This window comes from Nesoenas mayeri (genome assembly GCF_963082525.1).
Source record: "Nesoenas mayeri genome assembly, chromosome: 12".
NCBI lineage: Eukaryota > Metazoa > Chordata > Aves > Columbiformes > Columbidae > Nesoenas > Nesoenas mayeri.
This window is the reverse complement of record NC_137547.1, coordinates 9,161,978-9,177,585: the sequence shown is the minus strand read 5'-3', so window position 1 is coordinate 9,177,585 and position 15,608 is coordinate 9,161,978. Positions and strand designations below refer to the sequence as shown.

General features: G+C 39.5%; 1 protein-coding gene across 2 annotated transcripts in view; it reads left to right on the top strand.

Moving 5' to 3' along the window:
* Positions 1–15,608, top strand: part of BANP (BTG3 associated nuclear protein) — a 130,735-nt gene that overhangs the window by 18,180 nt on the left and 96,947 nt on the right. For both annotated transcript variants that reach the window (XM_080352216.1, XM_080352215.1), the window contains exons 5-6: positions 10,345–10,467; positions 11,013–11,188. In XM_080352216.1, the coding sequence (XP_080208342.1) occupies positions 10,345–10,467; positions 11,013–11,188 (299 nt within the window). The remainder of the gene's footprint in view (positions 1–10,344; positions 10,468–11,012; positions 11,189–15,608) is intronic.

Here is a 15,608-nt window from a genome sequence, read left to right as displayed (position 1 = left end):
AACACAACTGAACTTTTGTCATTGTTTTGGCCTCAACCCTATGCTATCCATAAATTAACAGCCTTCCTCCGTCACTTGCTGTCATCAGTCAATGATGCTGTGTGCAAACATTTATTTTAAATTACCAGTTTGAGTGTCATGTCTGTAGCTTCAGCCAGTAAGAGTTCTGTTTCAAATGAAAGGGTTTGTTTCGGGAGGAATGGAGGGTGATGGTGCTGCCCTGGTGTCAGTGGCTCTTTCATGCTGTTCTGGTCTGGCTATGGAGGGGTGTTGGAAAATCGCTCAATTGTCTCCTCCATTTTCACCACCTTCATTATACTCACAATTAGGTAACAAATGAACACAATGAAAACTTGATGACTTGAGAGGATTTTACCCCTTTTTTATGAATTTAAAGATCTTGTTCAGAATCTCAGGTTTCTTGAAGAGCACATAAATGTAAGCAAAATTTTGATATTTTGATAAAAACTTCCTGGTAAAGTGGAAGCTTGGCTAAGAGAGCCAAAATTTGAACTCCATTCATAATTGCATCTATTAGTCCACAATGCTCTTACTTTTCCTGCCTTCTTGGGCTTCTCTTTTCAGTTCTATCATCTCCTGTTGCGTGGTGTTTGGTTTTTTTCTTATTTTTTATTTATTTTCTTTTTAAACCTTACTGCAAAACAAGTTATAACATTGTTTCCTGCACATGCATTCATGTATAAACACACACATGCTTATCTCAAAATTATGGTTCTGTCTTGCATTCCAAAATTCAGTGTATGAAAAGGAATGTATCACCTACAGGAGTTCTTGGATTAGATGTCGGCCCCTCTTGCTTTATCCAGGGCTGCGTGGTGTTAGTTTGGCTGCAGTATGAAAAAAATACTTGACATCTTTGATTCCCTGCAAACCATGAGAGTGTTTTCCAAACTCTCCTAATTTGTCACAAGAACTTACCAGCCTCGACATCTCGAGGTTGATTCTGGTCCTTCACAGCAGTAAGAATATTGATTTACATCTTCTTAATTTACCTGTATTGAAACAGCCATTTCATGTAGAAGTACCTGCTACAAATCAGGTGGACTTCTGCGCTTCATTATATTTAAGATCAATACAGCTTTATATTGAAAATAGTTTAAGAACGCTCATGGCTGTGATTTTTATCGTTATTTGCTGTATCCTGTATGATATACAGCAGCAGTGCTGCAAACACTGGAATTCCTGCTTTGGGTATTTATGCTGGAGACTGCCATATTTTGAATTAAACTTGTCCTGTTGATTGTCTGTCTGTACTTTTTGTTACAGACCATCAACAAGTGCTCTAGATTCCATATATTAATGGTTTGAAGGTTTTACATTTACTCCCTTCACTACTGGGAGTTAAAATTCACACAGGCCTAAGGAGAAATGGTGTCTTGGATTTAAGAAGTTTGTACACCAGTGTTCTCATTGGAATTTTGCATTCCATTATTGTTGCATGGAGATATTGAAGAGCCAAGTGTTTAGTAATTTGTTGTTGGGATTTGATAAATCCAGAAACAATGTGTAACTTCCCCATAGCATTTAAGTTGAGAGAGCAAGGTCAGTTATGGAATTAAAATAACCATTTAATACCACCATTTCATCTGTGTTTTGGAGAGTTCAATAATTCATGCGTATATGGGATGGAACTTAATCTATAAAACTTTTCAAACTGACCATGATTTGAACTGTGTTGATTCACTCTCCCGAGTCCAATTTTTTTGAAGTTAATGGTTTTTGATGAAATATTGTTTATAAAAGTCTAATGGTTCAAATGAGAGCCCAGCAAGTAGCAGCTGATAACTTATGTCTGAGAAGTGGATGTGAAATGTGTGGCTTGAATTTTTTCAGTTGTGGTGATAGCGTTTAAAATGTGCCTGTGAGGCTTAAAACACTGAAAAAGAATCTTTTAGAAATATATAATTTTGAATTCTGAAATGTAATGCTAGGTAAGATTTTCAGCGATAAGCACTGAAAGTCCTAGGTAGCAAAGTTCCTTGAAGCTTTAGGCAAAGGTTTCAGTCTTGTAGATGTGTTACAAGGTTTACTATTTTGCTATTTGCCACGTAACCATACAGTAAGTTCTCCTGGTTGTTGCTCTCAGCCCATGACAAATGTGAAATCCTTTAAATATGAAGGTTTAAAGCATCGGGAGTAATTTGTGCTTGCTCTGAACCACATGTGAGCAAACAGTTTGTTTATTCCCACTTCGCTAATATGCAGGAACTTTGTTCTGCACCTGAGACCTTAGTAAATCCTTTTATTTTCTCTTTGTAAAGAAAAACCTTTTGTGCAAGTTGTGACACCAAAATCAGAAATGCAGGTGTGTGCAGTCCCTTGTGGTGGAATATTTTGCTCTTTGTAACAGCAAGCTAAGAAACGAGAGAACCGAATGTGCGCAGAATTTGCCCTTTGTGCCAAGATGTTTTAGAAAGCAATATCCTTTAGTGGTTAAGAGTATCTGAGAATGAAAGAGAGATGTGCATGGGGATCAGAAAGGCTTTGAGTTTTACACACAGATTTACAAGTGTAATTAGTGTCTAAGAACATTTAAACCAATTATAGTAGTATTAAAAGTGCGGGTTAACCTGCCCCCTTGCCAAATCCCATAAGGTCACATTAGATGAGCTCTGGGGAAAGCAGAACTTTAATTCCGTGGTTCTGAGAGCAGGACCAGCTCTTGCATTCAAGAAATAAATGGCTCATGGCTTGAAATTTGGTTCAGGACAAGTGCTTTCATGTGGCTCAGGCTTTGCCTTCTACCTAAATAAGCAATTGAAAAGGGTTATTGTGTTTAATGAAAGTTTTTAGCTCCTGAATGTTGTAAAATGGCTGAAAATCATTATTAGTATTACATTTTAGTGAAACTCTAAAAATCTTGCTATATTTGAAGCAGTGCACAGGACTATGGAAGCACATGCTACATACTGTGTATTTTCAGAAGTAATTTATCAGGCATATAATAAACAGAAGGGGGCAGAAAAGCCTTATATATTCATTTGGATTCCAGTTTTGACAATTTAAATATTTTTGATGTTGCAGTCTCTGGAGATGCTTGGCAGTTTGAAAATGCAGCAGTAGGAGCACTCCCTGGAAACTTGTCCTGTAAGTTGGAGTGTTTAGTTCTGCAAGTACAAGAAAACGAATGAAGAGGAGAACAGCTCATCAGTTAAAGGGGGCAAGTTTTCGTCTTTCTTTGGAAAGGACAGAAATTTCAGTTACATTTCAAAATAATTTGCAGAAGAGTTTGCACTGGATGAAAGTGACAGTAATAGTATTTTTGAGAAAACAACTGGTCTTGCTACTTCCAGAAAATAACACATAGTAATACAGTCTGAAGAGAAATAACCTGCGATGGTTTTGGAGCTTACTAGTTTTACTTAAGCAAGGTGGAAAAGAGATATTGGTGGGTTCAGAGCTTAAAAAGGATGGGGCAGCGAGGGCTCGGCAAGGCTGGCGAGATGGCAAAAAGCCCATCTCCCATCTGCTTTATTTGGCCGCAGCTGCTACTTCACCGATACGTTTCCAAACTTAAAAAAACCATAGTTTGGAATCCAAGTGTCTTTCCAAAGAGAATTTTTCCTTTTTGTGGAACTGTACATTTTTGCATATCTTAGGCTCAATCTCTTTGTTCCATATTGAAGGGTGGAGTATGAGACAGGAAATCTGCTCTCAATAACTTTCAAAATTGCATTTTTTGTAAAAAGTGAAGGATGGTGTTTCTTTACCATCCCTTTGGGGTATATGGAAATGAAGGACCCAGCACAAGCTCTCAGAGTAGCAGCATCCTTGACCTTGCTATAAAAATGTGCCTGTGGCAGCAAGTGTATGTAACTGGTTGGGTAATTATGAAAAGCAAGAAAAACAGAGGTACACGATGGAAATTATTTACAAAGAGGCTCTGTAAGAGCTGTGTGTTTGAGTTCTGTTTGCAGGAACCTCATGTTTTCTTTATTTGCAGTTTATCTGGATCGAGGATTGAGGCTTCAGTTACTGGAACTAGTGTCTTGAAAGCTGGTTTATAACACTGCTTCTGTTGCCCTCAAACTTCCAGCCACACCAGTCAGACTTAGGCTGATAGGACATACTAGAATTTGTAAGAAAATCTGGAAAATAAATCTAGAAGTAGCTGACTGTATAATAAAGGATTCGAAGTCTTTGGTTTCACACAGTGTTTTCTAAACAGAGAGATTTCTGGTTTAGTACTAAGGCTGCAGTGGATTGTTTCATTCATAGTAACTGTGTTCAGGATCAGTCAAGCCCACACATTTTGTTATGGAAAATGAGTGTCCTTCCCTTATGGATCAGCCTCTCTCATTGCATGTTCAATGGCATCTCCAGCAGCAGTTCCAGAGGTTAAGGCTGGAAGAAGGGTAACAACTGTGGCATTATTTCTGTACTGTCATTTATCTTCTAAGAGGCTTGTATTAACCTGTTAATTGTAAGTTATGGCCTGTCCTTGTCCATAATCAAAAGTAGAAGACAACTAATTAATGCCATTTCTGATACAGTATTTTTTCAGTCCTAATTATGTTGCTTGCACATGGGCTGGACATACTGATGTTGCTGCTTTTGTGTGTCTGCTTAGGCCAAAAGGTTCTTTGCAGACAGTGTTTCACTGTGCATGTAATTTTTATGGAGTTCAGTTGTGTTTGAAATAAGAGACTTATTTTTTTTAACAAAGGAAAAACCAACCAGGGTATGAAGTTGCTCGTGCTATACATCCCACTGTTGTAAAATCCCTGAGGCAATGAACTTGACTTTTTCAGAGGTGGGTTCTTTGGGTCGGTTGCCATCTGACTGTTGATGAACTAGTTGGCAACAGGTGTGGGCAATTGTGAATGATTCTGCTTCGTTGTCCAGGTGTGTTTAACTTGTCTCTGAGCAGAATAATCCACAACAGATTTTAGCAGCTTTTAAAACAGGTTAATAAAATTCATCTTAACGGCAGTAATTTATGTTTTTCTGATCGTCAGCCAGTTGGGGTGCTCTCTGTAGGTAAGTCGGAGTACAATAAACTCTACAGAAATGTACGTAAATAATGTCATGTCTGGCTGTTACTTGAGCTGAAAGGTTTTGGTTTTTTTTTTTTTTTCAAATGTTCCTAAATTGTTAAATGCAGCATTTATTAAAACATGCTGTTGCTCTATCTTTATTATAAATCGATTACAGCTTTCTCGGTTTTCAGATCCATCCATCTCTCCCATGAAGGCTGGTGTACTTTGGCTTGTCTTTTCACCGGACCTAATCGTTAGCGCCATCTTTATAATGTCTGCTCTGATGTTCCAGATGCAAAGAATCCAAAGATAATTTTTGATGACTGAACTCTTACTGAAGATGATGGATAACACTGCTGCTTTTCTGGCAATTGGCTATGACCAGGCCAATGCGCGGTTTAGGAACATTAAAATCTTTTAACTCTTCAAGTGCCTGTACAACTCGGTGCCTCACAGTGGGTGTCCCACTGGTCTCATCTTTTTGGTTTGATTGTTGGCAGGTTTGTTCTCTCCCTGGAGACGAGGAACTGCGTTCATTTTTTTAGCATAAATCCAGTGTAATTTGATGTATGCTTTGACAGTTTGTGGTTTTGTTCATGTTTACCAGAGTGTAAATTCATAAGTCAGTTTTTTCATTCCTGTTAGGATGGGGATCTTAACTGCGTGTGCAGAAGGGCAAAGGAAGCAGGTGGTCATCAAGAGGAACCAATATTTTAACATTGTCTTTCTAAATAGTGATGAAAAGATCCAAGGGGTGTCTGTTCTTAAAGATGGACACAAGTGTTAGTGAAAGATAAAAAAGAAAGGAAAAGTCTCCTTGCCAGCCTTGCTTTCCTTAGGGCTGTGCTTGGGTGGACCCGCCGTCCTCATCTCCTCTCTTTCTGCAGCTTCTTCTAGGACGTGTGCCAGAGGAAGATGCGAACAAGATCAGCACACGCTCTGTGGGTTTTGCCATGACCTCCAAATATTATAAATATGAGAAAGAGCAGCACACGTGGATGGTGCCACCTGAACGGCTCTCAGCTCAGCTCTGTCTCCAAGCTCTGATTTACCTGTTTTGAGTGTTCACGTGTGCAAAGAAGGCTTAGAAATGCTTGAAACAGAGGAGGCTCTTGTTTATCTTTTTAACTGGTTGAGCACTGCTATAAATATTCCATTAACTACTCTATGGAAGTGTGTCTAAGAGAAGAAGAATGTCTGAAAATTTGAATCTGAGTTTTTCCACAAGTAATTTTCATCCATTTGGAGAAACGCTTTTGATCGTGTACCTTGTGGAAGATAGAAATGTCAGTTAGTTCCTTTTGCTTTATCTTTCTCTCTTTCTAAATGAAAATCTCATCTAGGGAGAGGAGGAGACAACGATGGTCCTGGTATTGCCAAAAGTTCTTTTATGTCATTGCTGCATTCTGTGCGATTGACAGGTTATTGGCAGTGAAAACCCAACAGTTAAAGTAATGATCATATCTATGAGTCGCACGTTTTCCATACTGAACGTTACCTTTGGCAGCAATTTTCTTATGCAAAATATAGAACGTCCTTTTATATTTAAAAAAAAAAACAAAGGCAGAAACTAAATATGCACACTTGAAAATCGTTTATTGTTTTTAGAAATATATTCACCTGTCATTTAAGAGATTATTTGGTAAGATGCATTTAAAGAAATTCAGTAGGTTGCATGCATTTTCAATTTTTTACGAAGTTGTGTCCAAGAATAGGCAGATTGCAGCACCAGGCTCTCCAAGTTCTGATACTGACGGGGAAAGGAATCTGTGAACACAACTGGAAACAGCGGGGTCTGGACTCCCCTTGACCCCTTGGAGTATTTTCTTTCCATCTTCTTAATGAATATAGTACTGGCAGCGCTCATAGGAACAATTGCTTCATTTGGGATCTGATTGAATATCAGCAGCTTTCCTCCTGCTTCTTCCTGACCTTTGTTTTCTGTATTTTAGTACATGAGTAGTGATTAAAGTTGATTCGTCTTCAGTGTGAGATGTACAGACTGGAAAAAAGGATTTAGAATAATCCAGTATAAGGATACATGAGGCTGTGTAATCTTTAATGGTTTCCTGTGATGGACTTTGTCAGGTTGGCCCAGGATTTTGAATATACATAAAATTCCTTATTTAATTTTGTGTATATTGAGCAGATTTCTTATTGTTTTCTCTCTTTAAAGTAAATTAATCTGAAAGCAGAGAATGGAACATTTCGCGGGGAAGTTACTGGGAAGCATATTCCGGTATCTGCAGGGAATGTCTGGATATCTGTTTGGCCTGTGTACAAACAGGGTTCTAAGACCATCTTCTGAAACTCTCCTTTTCAAACATAATGGAGCCTTTTTGCATTGGTTCCAATTGTTATTTCTTTTTCTTCCAGATAAGTAACGTCTCAAGTTTCACAGCATCAGCTCTGAAAAATTTCCCCCTCAAGCTGCCTTGTTGTCAGAATTTGTCAGCAAATTGTGGCCATTCTTGTTCTGGGTAGAGCGAAGGCCAGAATTGTAGTTTCTTAGTTCATATTTAGGATGTTTTGAATGGAAAGGGCATTTCATCCTCCTCATGCAGACTGCTTTGGAAAGCATCATTCTTCAGGAGTTAAGCATTGAACATAAATTAATTTTCCTTTAAGACTGAAAAAGAGTTGAGTGAGTTTTACTGGAGTCTTTGTGTTCGTAGATACAAACCACAAAAATAATCTTTTATCCAACACTGGTAATAGGCAAGAAACTTGATTCAGTAATTTTCAAACTAGATGCAGCGTTCCTACTCAGGTAGATGAATCACTGAGAAGGGTTAATTGGTGGTTGTAGGTTTGTTGTGCTGTGCCAAACATTTCCAAAAGCTGGTTTTGGCTGTTCTCTACCTCTGTGCTTTTTGTGTGGCTCGATTTTTCTCTCCAAAACGCATCACAGGTTCTTTGAGTCCTTGCTAACAGTTCATTTCCAAATGGAGAACAATTGATGGGCAATTGGGCAGTTGCTGTGGCTTGTTACAGAGATTTGACTTGTGTTTGTGAGATCTGGTTTTGCCTTTGTGCTGTTTAGCCAGGAAAACACATCTCAGGAAAATGTTAGTGACTCCTCCCAAAATAACAGTGAAGGTAGATTTTTCCTGTTGATAATCCATTCTACTAACTGAGGAAAGTTAATTCTTAGAGAGGAACCAGTGTTGTCATGGATGGTTTTTTAGGGATGCATTTGGAAAAAACATTTATGCATTGAAGTAAGCGAGCTTGAACATAGATGGGTGCATTGAAGAGGGGATAAATCTGTGCTGGTGGGTTGTATAAAAGTATTTCCTTATTCTAAATTTGCTTAAACTAGTCACATACCATTGGCTTACTTCTAGATATTGTCTTCCTTAAAAATGAATATTCTTAAGAAGGCAAAACCCCCAACCTCTTCCTTGTTTTATGCCCAGTTTTAGGCTAAAGCTCTTTTTCAAATATAAACTTAATAGGACCAAAATCCTAAGGACTTAAAAAATGTAATTTTATTGCATTTATCTCTACAGCTGAAATTAATTATTCAGAATGTTAATTAAAAATAAGCTTTGGTAAGTGACATTTTAAACAGGCATTCAGAAGTGATTGCAAGGAAGGTGGTGATAAAGAGCAGTGTCTAAAAGGAAGCCTCAAATTCTTGAACATTTTAAACTGGCCTGTAAAAACTTCAAATGTCGCCATTTGGACAGTTCGGGAAATAACAAGAACATGTTGCTGGGGGATTGACGACATTGCCATGGATCGGTGTTTTATCAAGGATTTGGTGTGGGATTTTTTAAAGATGAGGTTCTGGCATTGAGTTGCCATTTCTTTTTTTAAGTGGTAAGAAATGTGTGAGGTTTTTCCCCTCTTTATAACATAGAAAATTTGGAAAAGGTGACTCTGATAGCATCATAACCCCTTGTACTCTAGATAGCAACCAAAGCACCCAACGAAAAGCCCCCATTTATTGCTTAATACAATCTGAACTGCACATCCCCGTGAAAAGCCGTAGCACATGCTGTACTTGTCTATGGTCTGACAAACATCTTGCAGAGCTCCCCAAGGGTTCGCTCCATCACATCACTGGCAGCCCATGAGGAATCCCGTTTGTTTTAGCAACCAATGCAATTGCTGCGAGAGGGAGGATGGCATCAGGCCCTGGGGCTTTCTGCATCCAAAAAACCTGTGGTCAACCAGTTTATCTGTGCCAAAATCGAGATCCATCTATTGTTAGCTCTTCTGACAGTTTCTTGTCTTCTCTTTAGGTCTTAATTGTAGATATTGTAGCGCTTAAAGTGTGATGTAGCTGTGAATATTCAAGCAGGCAGGCGCTCTGTTGCAGCTGAAATAAGCAGTTGCTGTCATCAGATTTGTTTAATTCGTGTTTCAACAATTAGCCAAGGAATACACTTAAGAAAAATAAGTGACAATCAGTCATGTTTGAGCTGTTGGACCAGTAAACACAATAGTGGGCTGTTTACTGTGGGAAGCAAAGAACGAGAAGGAAGCTTTCTCTGCCTCTAACCCACACATTTGCTTCTAGGTTGTCTCCTTAAATTTACGATGAACAGAGTGGAAACAGTCTGGAATATCAAAACCATGTCTGAGGAAATTGAGTAATGGTGTAGGAATAATGCAACACTTCTCTAGTTATTTCCTTCTATATTGTCATCAGAAGTGATAGAGAAGGCTTTCTGGTTTCCCACACACTAAATGTTTTTGTGTTGTTTGTTTTAGAGTTGTGTTTTGTTTTTTCATTATATGAAATGCACACAAGTTCAGTCTGGTCACTATTTACAGTTACAGTCTGTCCCTCTTCTGCTCTGATGCTCCCCATCCAACTTCTGTCTCCCTGCCCTTCCAAACGATACACGCTTTTTGACTAAGCTCATCATTTTGCAATAATACTTTTACATTTTTTTTCTTAGGAATTATCCTACTAAACCCAGTGCATTGCCATGTGAGTTGGCTGTAGTACGTCTGAACATGCTCGCTCTTGGATTTTTCAAAACAAGAATTTGGTGGCTCTTTGGAGCTGTGATTTACAGATTTCCTCCTGCAGATCTTGAGTCACTTAATTCTTTATCGCTTTGCCAGAGGTCGTGGGCTTTTATATAATTCCATTGAAGCCATCTGTCCTCCGAAAGAATTTGAGTGCTTGAAATGGTGCAGATGTCAAATTCGATGGATTACCAGCTTTAGCATTTGATACATAACTGCGATACTGGGAGAAAGAGCAAAGCTTAGAGGCAGCCTCTGGTTCTAAGTAGACTATTTAAACCCTAAGACTGTGTTAATGTATTATTTATAAGGTTTATTCCTTTACATTCCATTTTCCTCTCTGATTTTTGTCTTGCAGTGTTGTTCCTCAGACCACAGTGATCCTGAACAATGACCGGCAGAGTTCGATTCTAGCCAAGATGGTTGGGCAGGAAGAGCCGCTGAGCAGAGCGGCCGATTCTCTGGAAAATATCCTCAGCAAGTTAGTAGCAGTTCTGAGAATCCTCCCCCTTCATTCCCCCGATTGACAGATCTATGTCAGTCTCTGCAGCAATGTGAAGTGCAAAATGGGGAATGTCCTGGGTAATAATGGGGGGAAAGTTATCACTTGAGAACACGCCAAGATCTTGTATTTAACCAACTGAAGAATGTGCAGCAGCCCAGTAAGGCTTGTTAAAATTTGTACTATCTAAAGCAGATTTTAAGTTAAGTGGAACTGGAGATTCTGGGTAGAAAATGGTGTTATTGTTTATGTTTTTATAACTTTTTTTTTCACACTGGGCCTAGACTTTTCAATTGATGCAAATTTAGTAAGTGTGCATCTAAAATTTCTCATTTCTTCTGCTATTTCCCTTTGACTTTATTTTGTGAGAGAGCTCTTAGTTATAAACAGGAGTAGTCTTGTTTAGAGTATGCGTTTCTAATACATAAAATTTTGTTAATTACTGTTTTTCACTCCCTTATAACGATGCAATTCCTGCTTGAGGCTTGTGTTTTCCCAAAGTGACGTGGTTTTGTTTTCCGCAGCGCGGTTCCCGGCCGCAGGCAGAACACCATCGTGGTGAAGGTGCCGGGGCACGACGACAGTCACAACGAGGACGGGGAGAGCGGCTCTGAGGCCAGCGACTCTGTGTCCAACAGCGGGCAGCTGGGAAGCCAAAGTATCGGGAACAATGTGACGCTCATTACGCTGAACTCTGAAGGTACAATTCACTGATTAACTGGGAGGATGTTTGAGCCAGTTAAATGTGGTGGTGGAATGAACTGAGATTCAACTGGAAGCATCAGAGATTGTGTGGTGGGTCCTACTGAGAATTGTCAGGCAGTGCAGCAAGTGTCAGGTAGGAGTGAAGGAATCTGAATGAATCGTTTACTTGATTATTTATTTTTAAAATATTTTCTGGTTTATTTTTATATTTATTATTATTATTATTATTATTTTTACTAGTTTTGCACAGCTAATTCAAATGGCTTGTAAAATTTAAACAGCATACCCCACTATAGCACTGTAGCTTTACATTTTAAACCCTTTAAATTAACACATGCAACCCGCAGGGCTGCCTGTCACCAAGGTGAAATATTATTTCAGGAAAATAAATGCCTTCTGTGGGAAATAAAATCTACTAGTTCATCTCCTCCTGTAACTTACTATGACAGTCTACTTGTGTAATTATTATTAATGTAAAACAGTTATTTTAACAAGGAAATTAATATTAAATACAGACTGTTAACAGGATAGCATGTAGTGTCAGCTTTTTATGAAAACTCCTTAGGACACAAATCAAATGTAGTGAAGCCTAAGAATTTTAGGTTAACCTTATGTTGTTTTATATGTTTGGCAATCTTGAAATGAATGTTAGTTGCTATATTTTAATCACAAAAAATATGGGATAAGGGACACTGAATTTTAGGTGAAAATAAGATATGATGATAAATTATATGTTTCAAACTATCAGTGATTCTTTTGATTCAGAAGTATGAAATTTGAATCCTAAACTTCCATTTAATAATTTTACCTTTTTTTAAACATATTTATTGAATATTTACTTAAGTGTAATTCTGGATGTGGCAGTTCATATTTACATTCATGTATCAGAGAAGATAAATTATTTCTGACAGCAGAATGTGTTTAGGAGGTGACCTTTGTACTTAGGAGGCAAATGCGTTTTCTTTTTGATCTCTAACGTTGAAGCAGAAGGGCTCTGATATATGAGTGATCCAATTTCTTTTGCATGATCTCCAGCTATTGATAAAAGCATGTTGGGTGTGCACAGGTTATGATGCAATTAGTGGCAAGGGTTAATTCAAGATAGCCTGAAACTGAGTATTTAAGAGTTTATTCAAATATTTTGGAACTGAACAATTCTGTATGGTAAATTTCCTGCATAAACAAGATGCTTTAAAACTTTGATACTTAGAAAACTTCAAAAGTTGGTCTAGTGAAAGTCTCATGCACTGAAGATTGTTTCTGAGAACGTTGTTCTAAGGCATTTGAACCTGAGATTCTTCTGCTTTTCTGGATCCTCTGACAACACGTGCATTTCAAACGGAGCTTTTGGGTCCTGTCCTGTGTGTGTTGTGACACGGTTGCTGCTGAAGGGGGGTTTGTTTGGAGTCAATGGGGAATTAAAGAAGACCGAGGCTGTTGGAGGCGTTCCTCTCAAAAAAATCATCAGATTGCAGCTAGTGCCGATATTTTGATGTGAAAATACATATAAAATGTGGAGTCTGTTAATATTTCATAGAGCTCTGGGTCTGCTATGCCAGGAACAAAGTCTCTAACATGAGGAGGGTATTTGTTTTATAACGCCCTTTTTAGCTAGGTTGGTTGGCACATTTGCAGACAAACGTGTTGTGGGCCTTTTGTGCCGTTGTTGTACATGTAAATTTTGAAGAAACGGCTAATCCATTGAAGTCTTCAGATCTGATTTTCTTCAGACCTTTAGAACTCTCATCCATTAAAAATCTCTCGGAGATTGATGAATGTTCTGGGAATGAGATTAGTACCTCTTGCCCTCGTGAAGATGAGAGAGGAATGCTGAGCGAACGAGCCTGAAATATGTCACAAAATGAAATTATTAATAAATGAAGTGATGAAGAAGAATAGGTCTGTTGTGCAGACTCGTTTTCTTCAGCAGTAAAAGACAAAAGCTACTGCACCCATCAGCTTCGCTTCATCATCTGTGGGAGAATCCTGAGTGACTTTGAGTTGCTCAAAGGAATCTCGATTGATTAGAAAATAGGAGAGGGTGGAGAATGGTGTAATTCCGGCCTTACACACAGAGACTAAACAACACGTTGTCAGTCTGACTCCTGTCAGTCATTTTGTGTCCAGAAATCAAAACTAAACCGTTTATCGTTGGCCTTGCCCTGGCTTCGGGTACGTCATTGACCTCTGGATATTCTCAGAATTTAGATTTATAGAAAGGCATTGTTTGTTCTCTACTGTTTTCAAAGAGCATTGGATTATTTATGGTAGTTCAAAAGTACGAGTGTTATTGCCTTTCTGTTCCTGAAAAGTAACTATACAGAAGCTTGGAGCTCCATTCCAATAATGGTCTAGAATAAGTGGTGGGGAGGTTTGTTGTTGTTTTTTCTTTCTTCTGACTGTACACTCTGACTTTTTTCCATCTTCAGTTGTACTCTTTGCATGTGCACTAAGGCATGTTCTCTCTTTTCTCTGAGCAACAGTTACTTAATTCTTTTGCTTTTCAGAAAGCTGAAGATGCTTATCCATTTTATAGATGCTGTTAATGGTCTGCAAAGCATTATAAACAAACCACTTCACCATGCAAGTATCTAAGAATTTGGGTAGAGCCTGGTTTTCTGCAAGGTTTTGGTAGATGAAGACAGTGTGGATATGATGAAAATAAATGCCTTTGCTGTGTTTTTCTGAGGTACTGTGTGCATTTTCTTTAATCTGGAGGAAGCTTGTATTCAAAAACACAGAACTTTTCTTGTTCATTGTCCCGATTTCCCACCCTGCCCCAGTATGAATTACACATCTTTCTCATTTAATGCAACAAGAAACAAACATTTATCAATAGGAAGTGTTTAAAGTAAATGTCAACAATTGATAGATGTATTTTCCTCTTTTAAAAGTCCAGTTTTGACATGAATGTGTTTTTACTGTAGTTTTGGCATACAGCATACACTCAGTTTAAACAAACTTGGCCCTTTTTTAATCATCAACTTTCTTATTAGGCTTAAAAACCATAAGCAATTGATTGATGGAGAACTTTTTTAAACCGTCATCATTTGGGCCTTGTGTTGATGTCCATGTTATTTTTCTCATGAGCTGTTGTAGGTCTTCAGGAACTGTTATAAAAAACTTGTTTGTCCATTTGTGTTTGTGAGGATTTATTTGCTCTGTGTGTTAAATGGTTTTTAATGCAGTCAGTTCAGCTGTGATGGGAATGGAGTTGGTATTTCTCTCAGGTGTACTGAAGCTGTGCAGAATTGCGTGACTGAACCAATATAAATCTCTGGGACCCCATGAGATACATCTCGGAGTCCTGGGGGAGTTCACTGATGTAGTTGCCGAGCCACTCTCCATGATATTTGAGAAGCCCTGGCAGTCAGGTAAAGGCCCTGGAAAAAGGGAAACATCCTCCCCGTTTTGACAAAGGTAGAAAGGAGGAACCCAGCAAGTACAGACCTGGCAGCCTCACTGCTGTGCCTCTGAAGATCATGGAACAGATCCTGCTAGAAACTGCACGTGGAGGACAGGGAGGTGATTCGGGATGGCCAGCACAGCTTCACCAATGGTGGCAAGTCCTGCCTGACGAACTTCGTGGACTTCTACGATGGAGTAACTATGTCAGTGGACAAAGGAAGGGTTAGGGATGTTGTCTGTCTGGACTTCTATAAAGCCTTTGACACTGTCCCCCACAACATTCTTCTCTCTGAATTGGAGAGGTATGGATTTGATGGGTGGACTGTTCAGTGGATGAGGAACTGGCTGAATGGTCACAGTCAGAGAGTAGCAGTCAATGGCTCAATGTCTGGATGGGCACTGATGGCAAGTGGTGTCCCTCACGGGTCCAAATTGGGACCAGTACTATTTAATGTCTTCATCAGTGATGTAGACAGTGGGATCAAGTGCATCCTCAGCAAGTTTGCGAATGACACCAAGCTGAGTTGTGCAGGTGACCCACCTGAGGGGCAGGATGCCATCCAGAGGGACCGGGACGAGCTCGAGAAGTGGGACCTATGCAAACATTATGAGGTTCAACTAGGGCAAGTGCAAGGTCCTGCATCTGGGTCGGGGCAACCCCCGGTATCAATGCAGGCTGGGGATGGGAGGGATGGTGAGCAGCCCCACGGAGAAGTACTTGGGGGCTCTGATGGATGAAAGATTGGACATGAGCTGCCATGTGCACTTGCAGCCCAGAAATCCACCTGTGTCCTGGGCTGCATCACAAGGAACATGAGCAGCAGGTGGAGGGAGGTGACTCTGCCCGTCTGCCCCGCTCTGCTGAGACCTCCCTGCAGCACTGGTCCAGCTCTGGGTCCTAGCACAGGACACACATGGGCCTGCTGGAGAGGGGCCAGATGAGCCAAAGAAATGATCCGAGGCTGGACCAGCTCTGCGGGGAGGACAGGCTGACAGAGTTGGGGAGT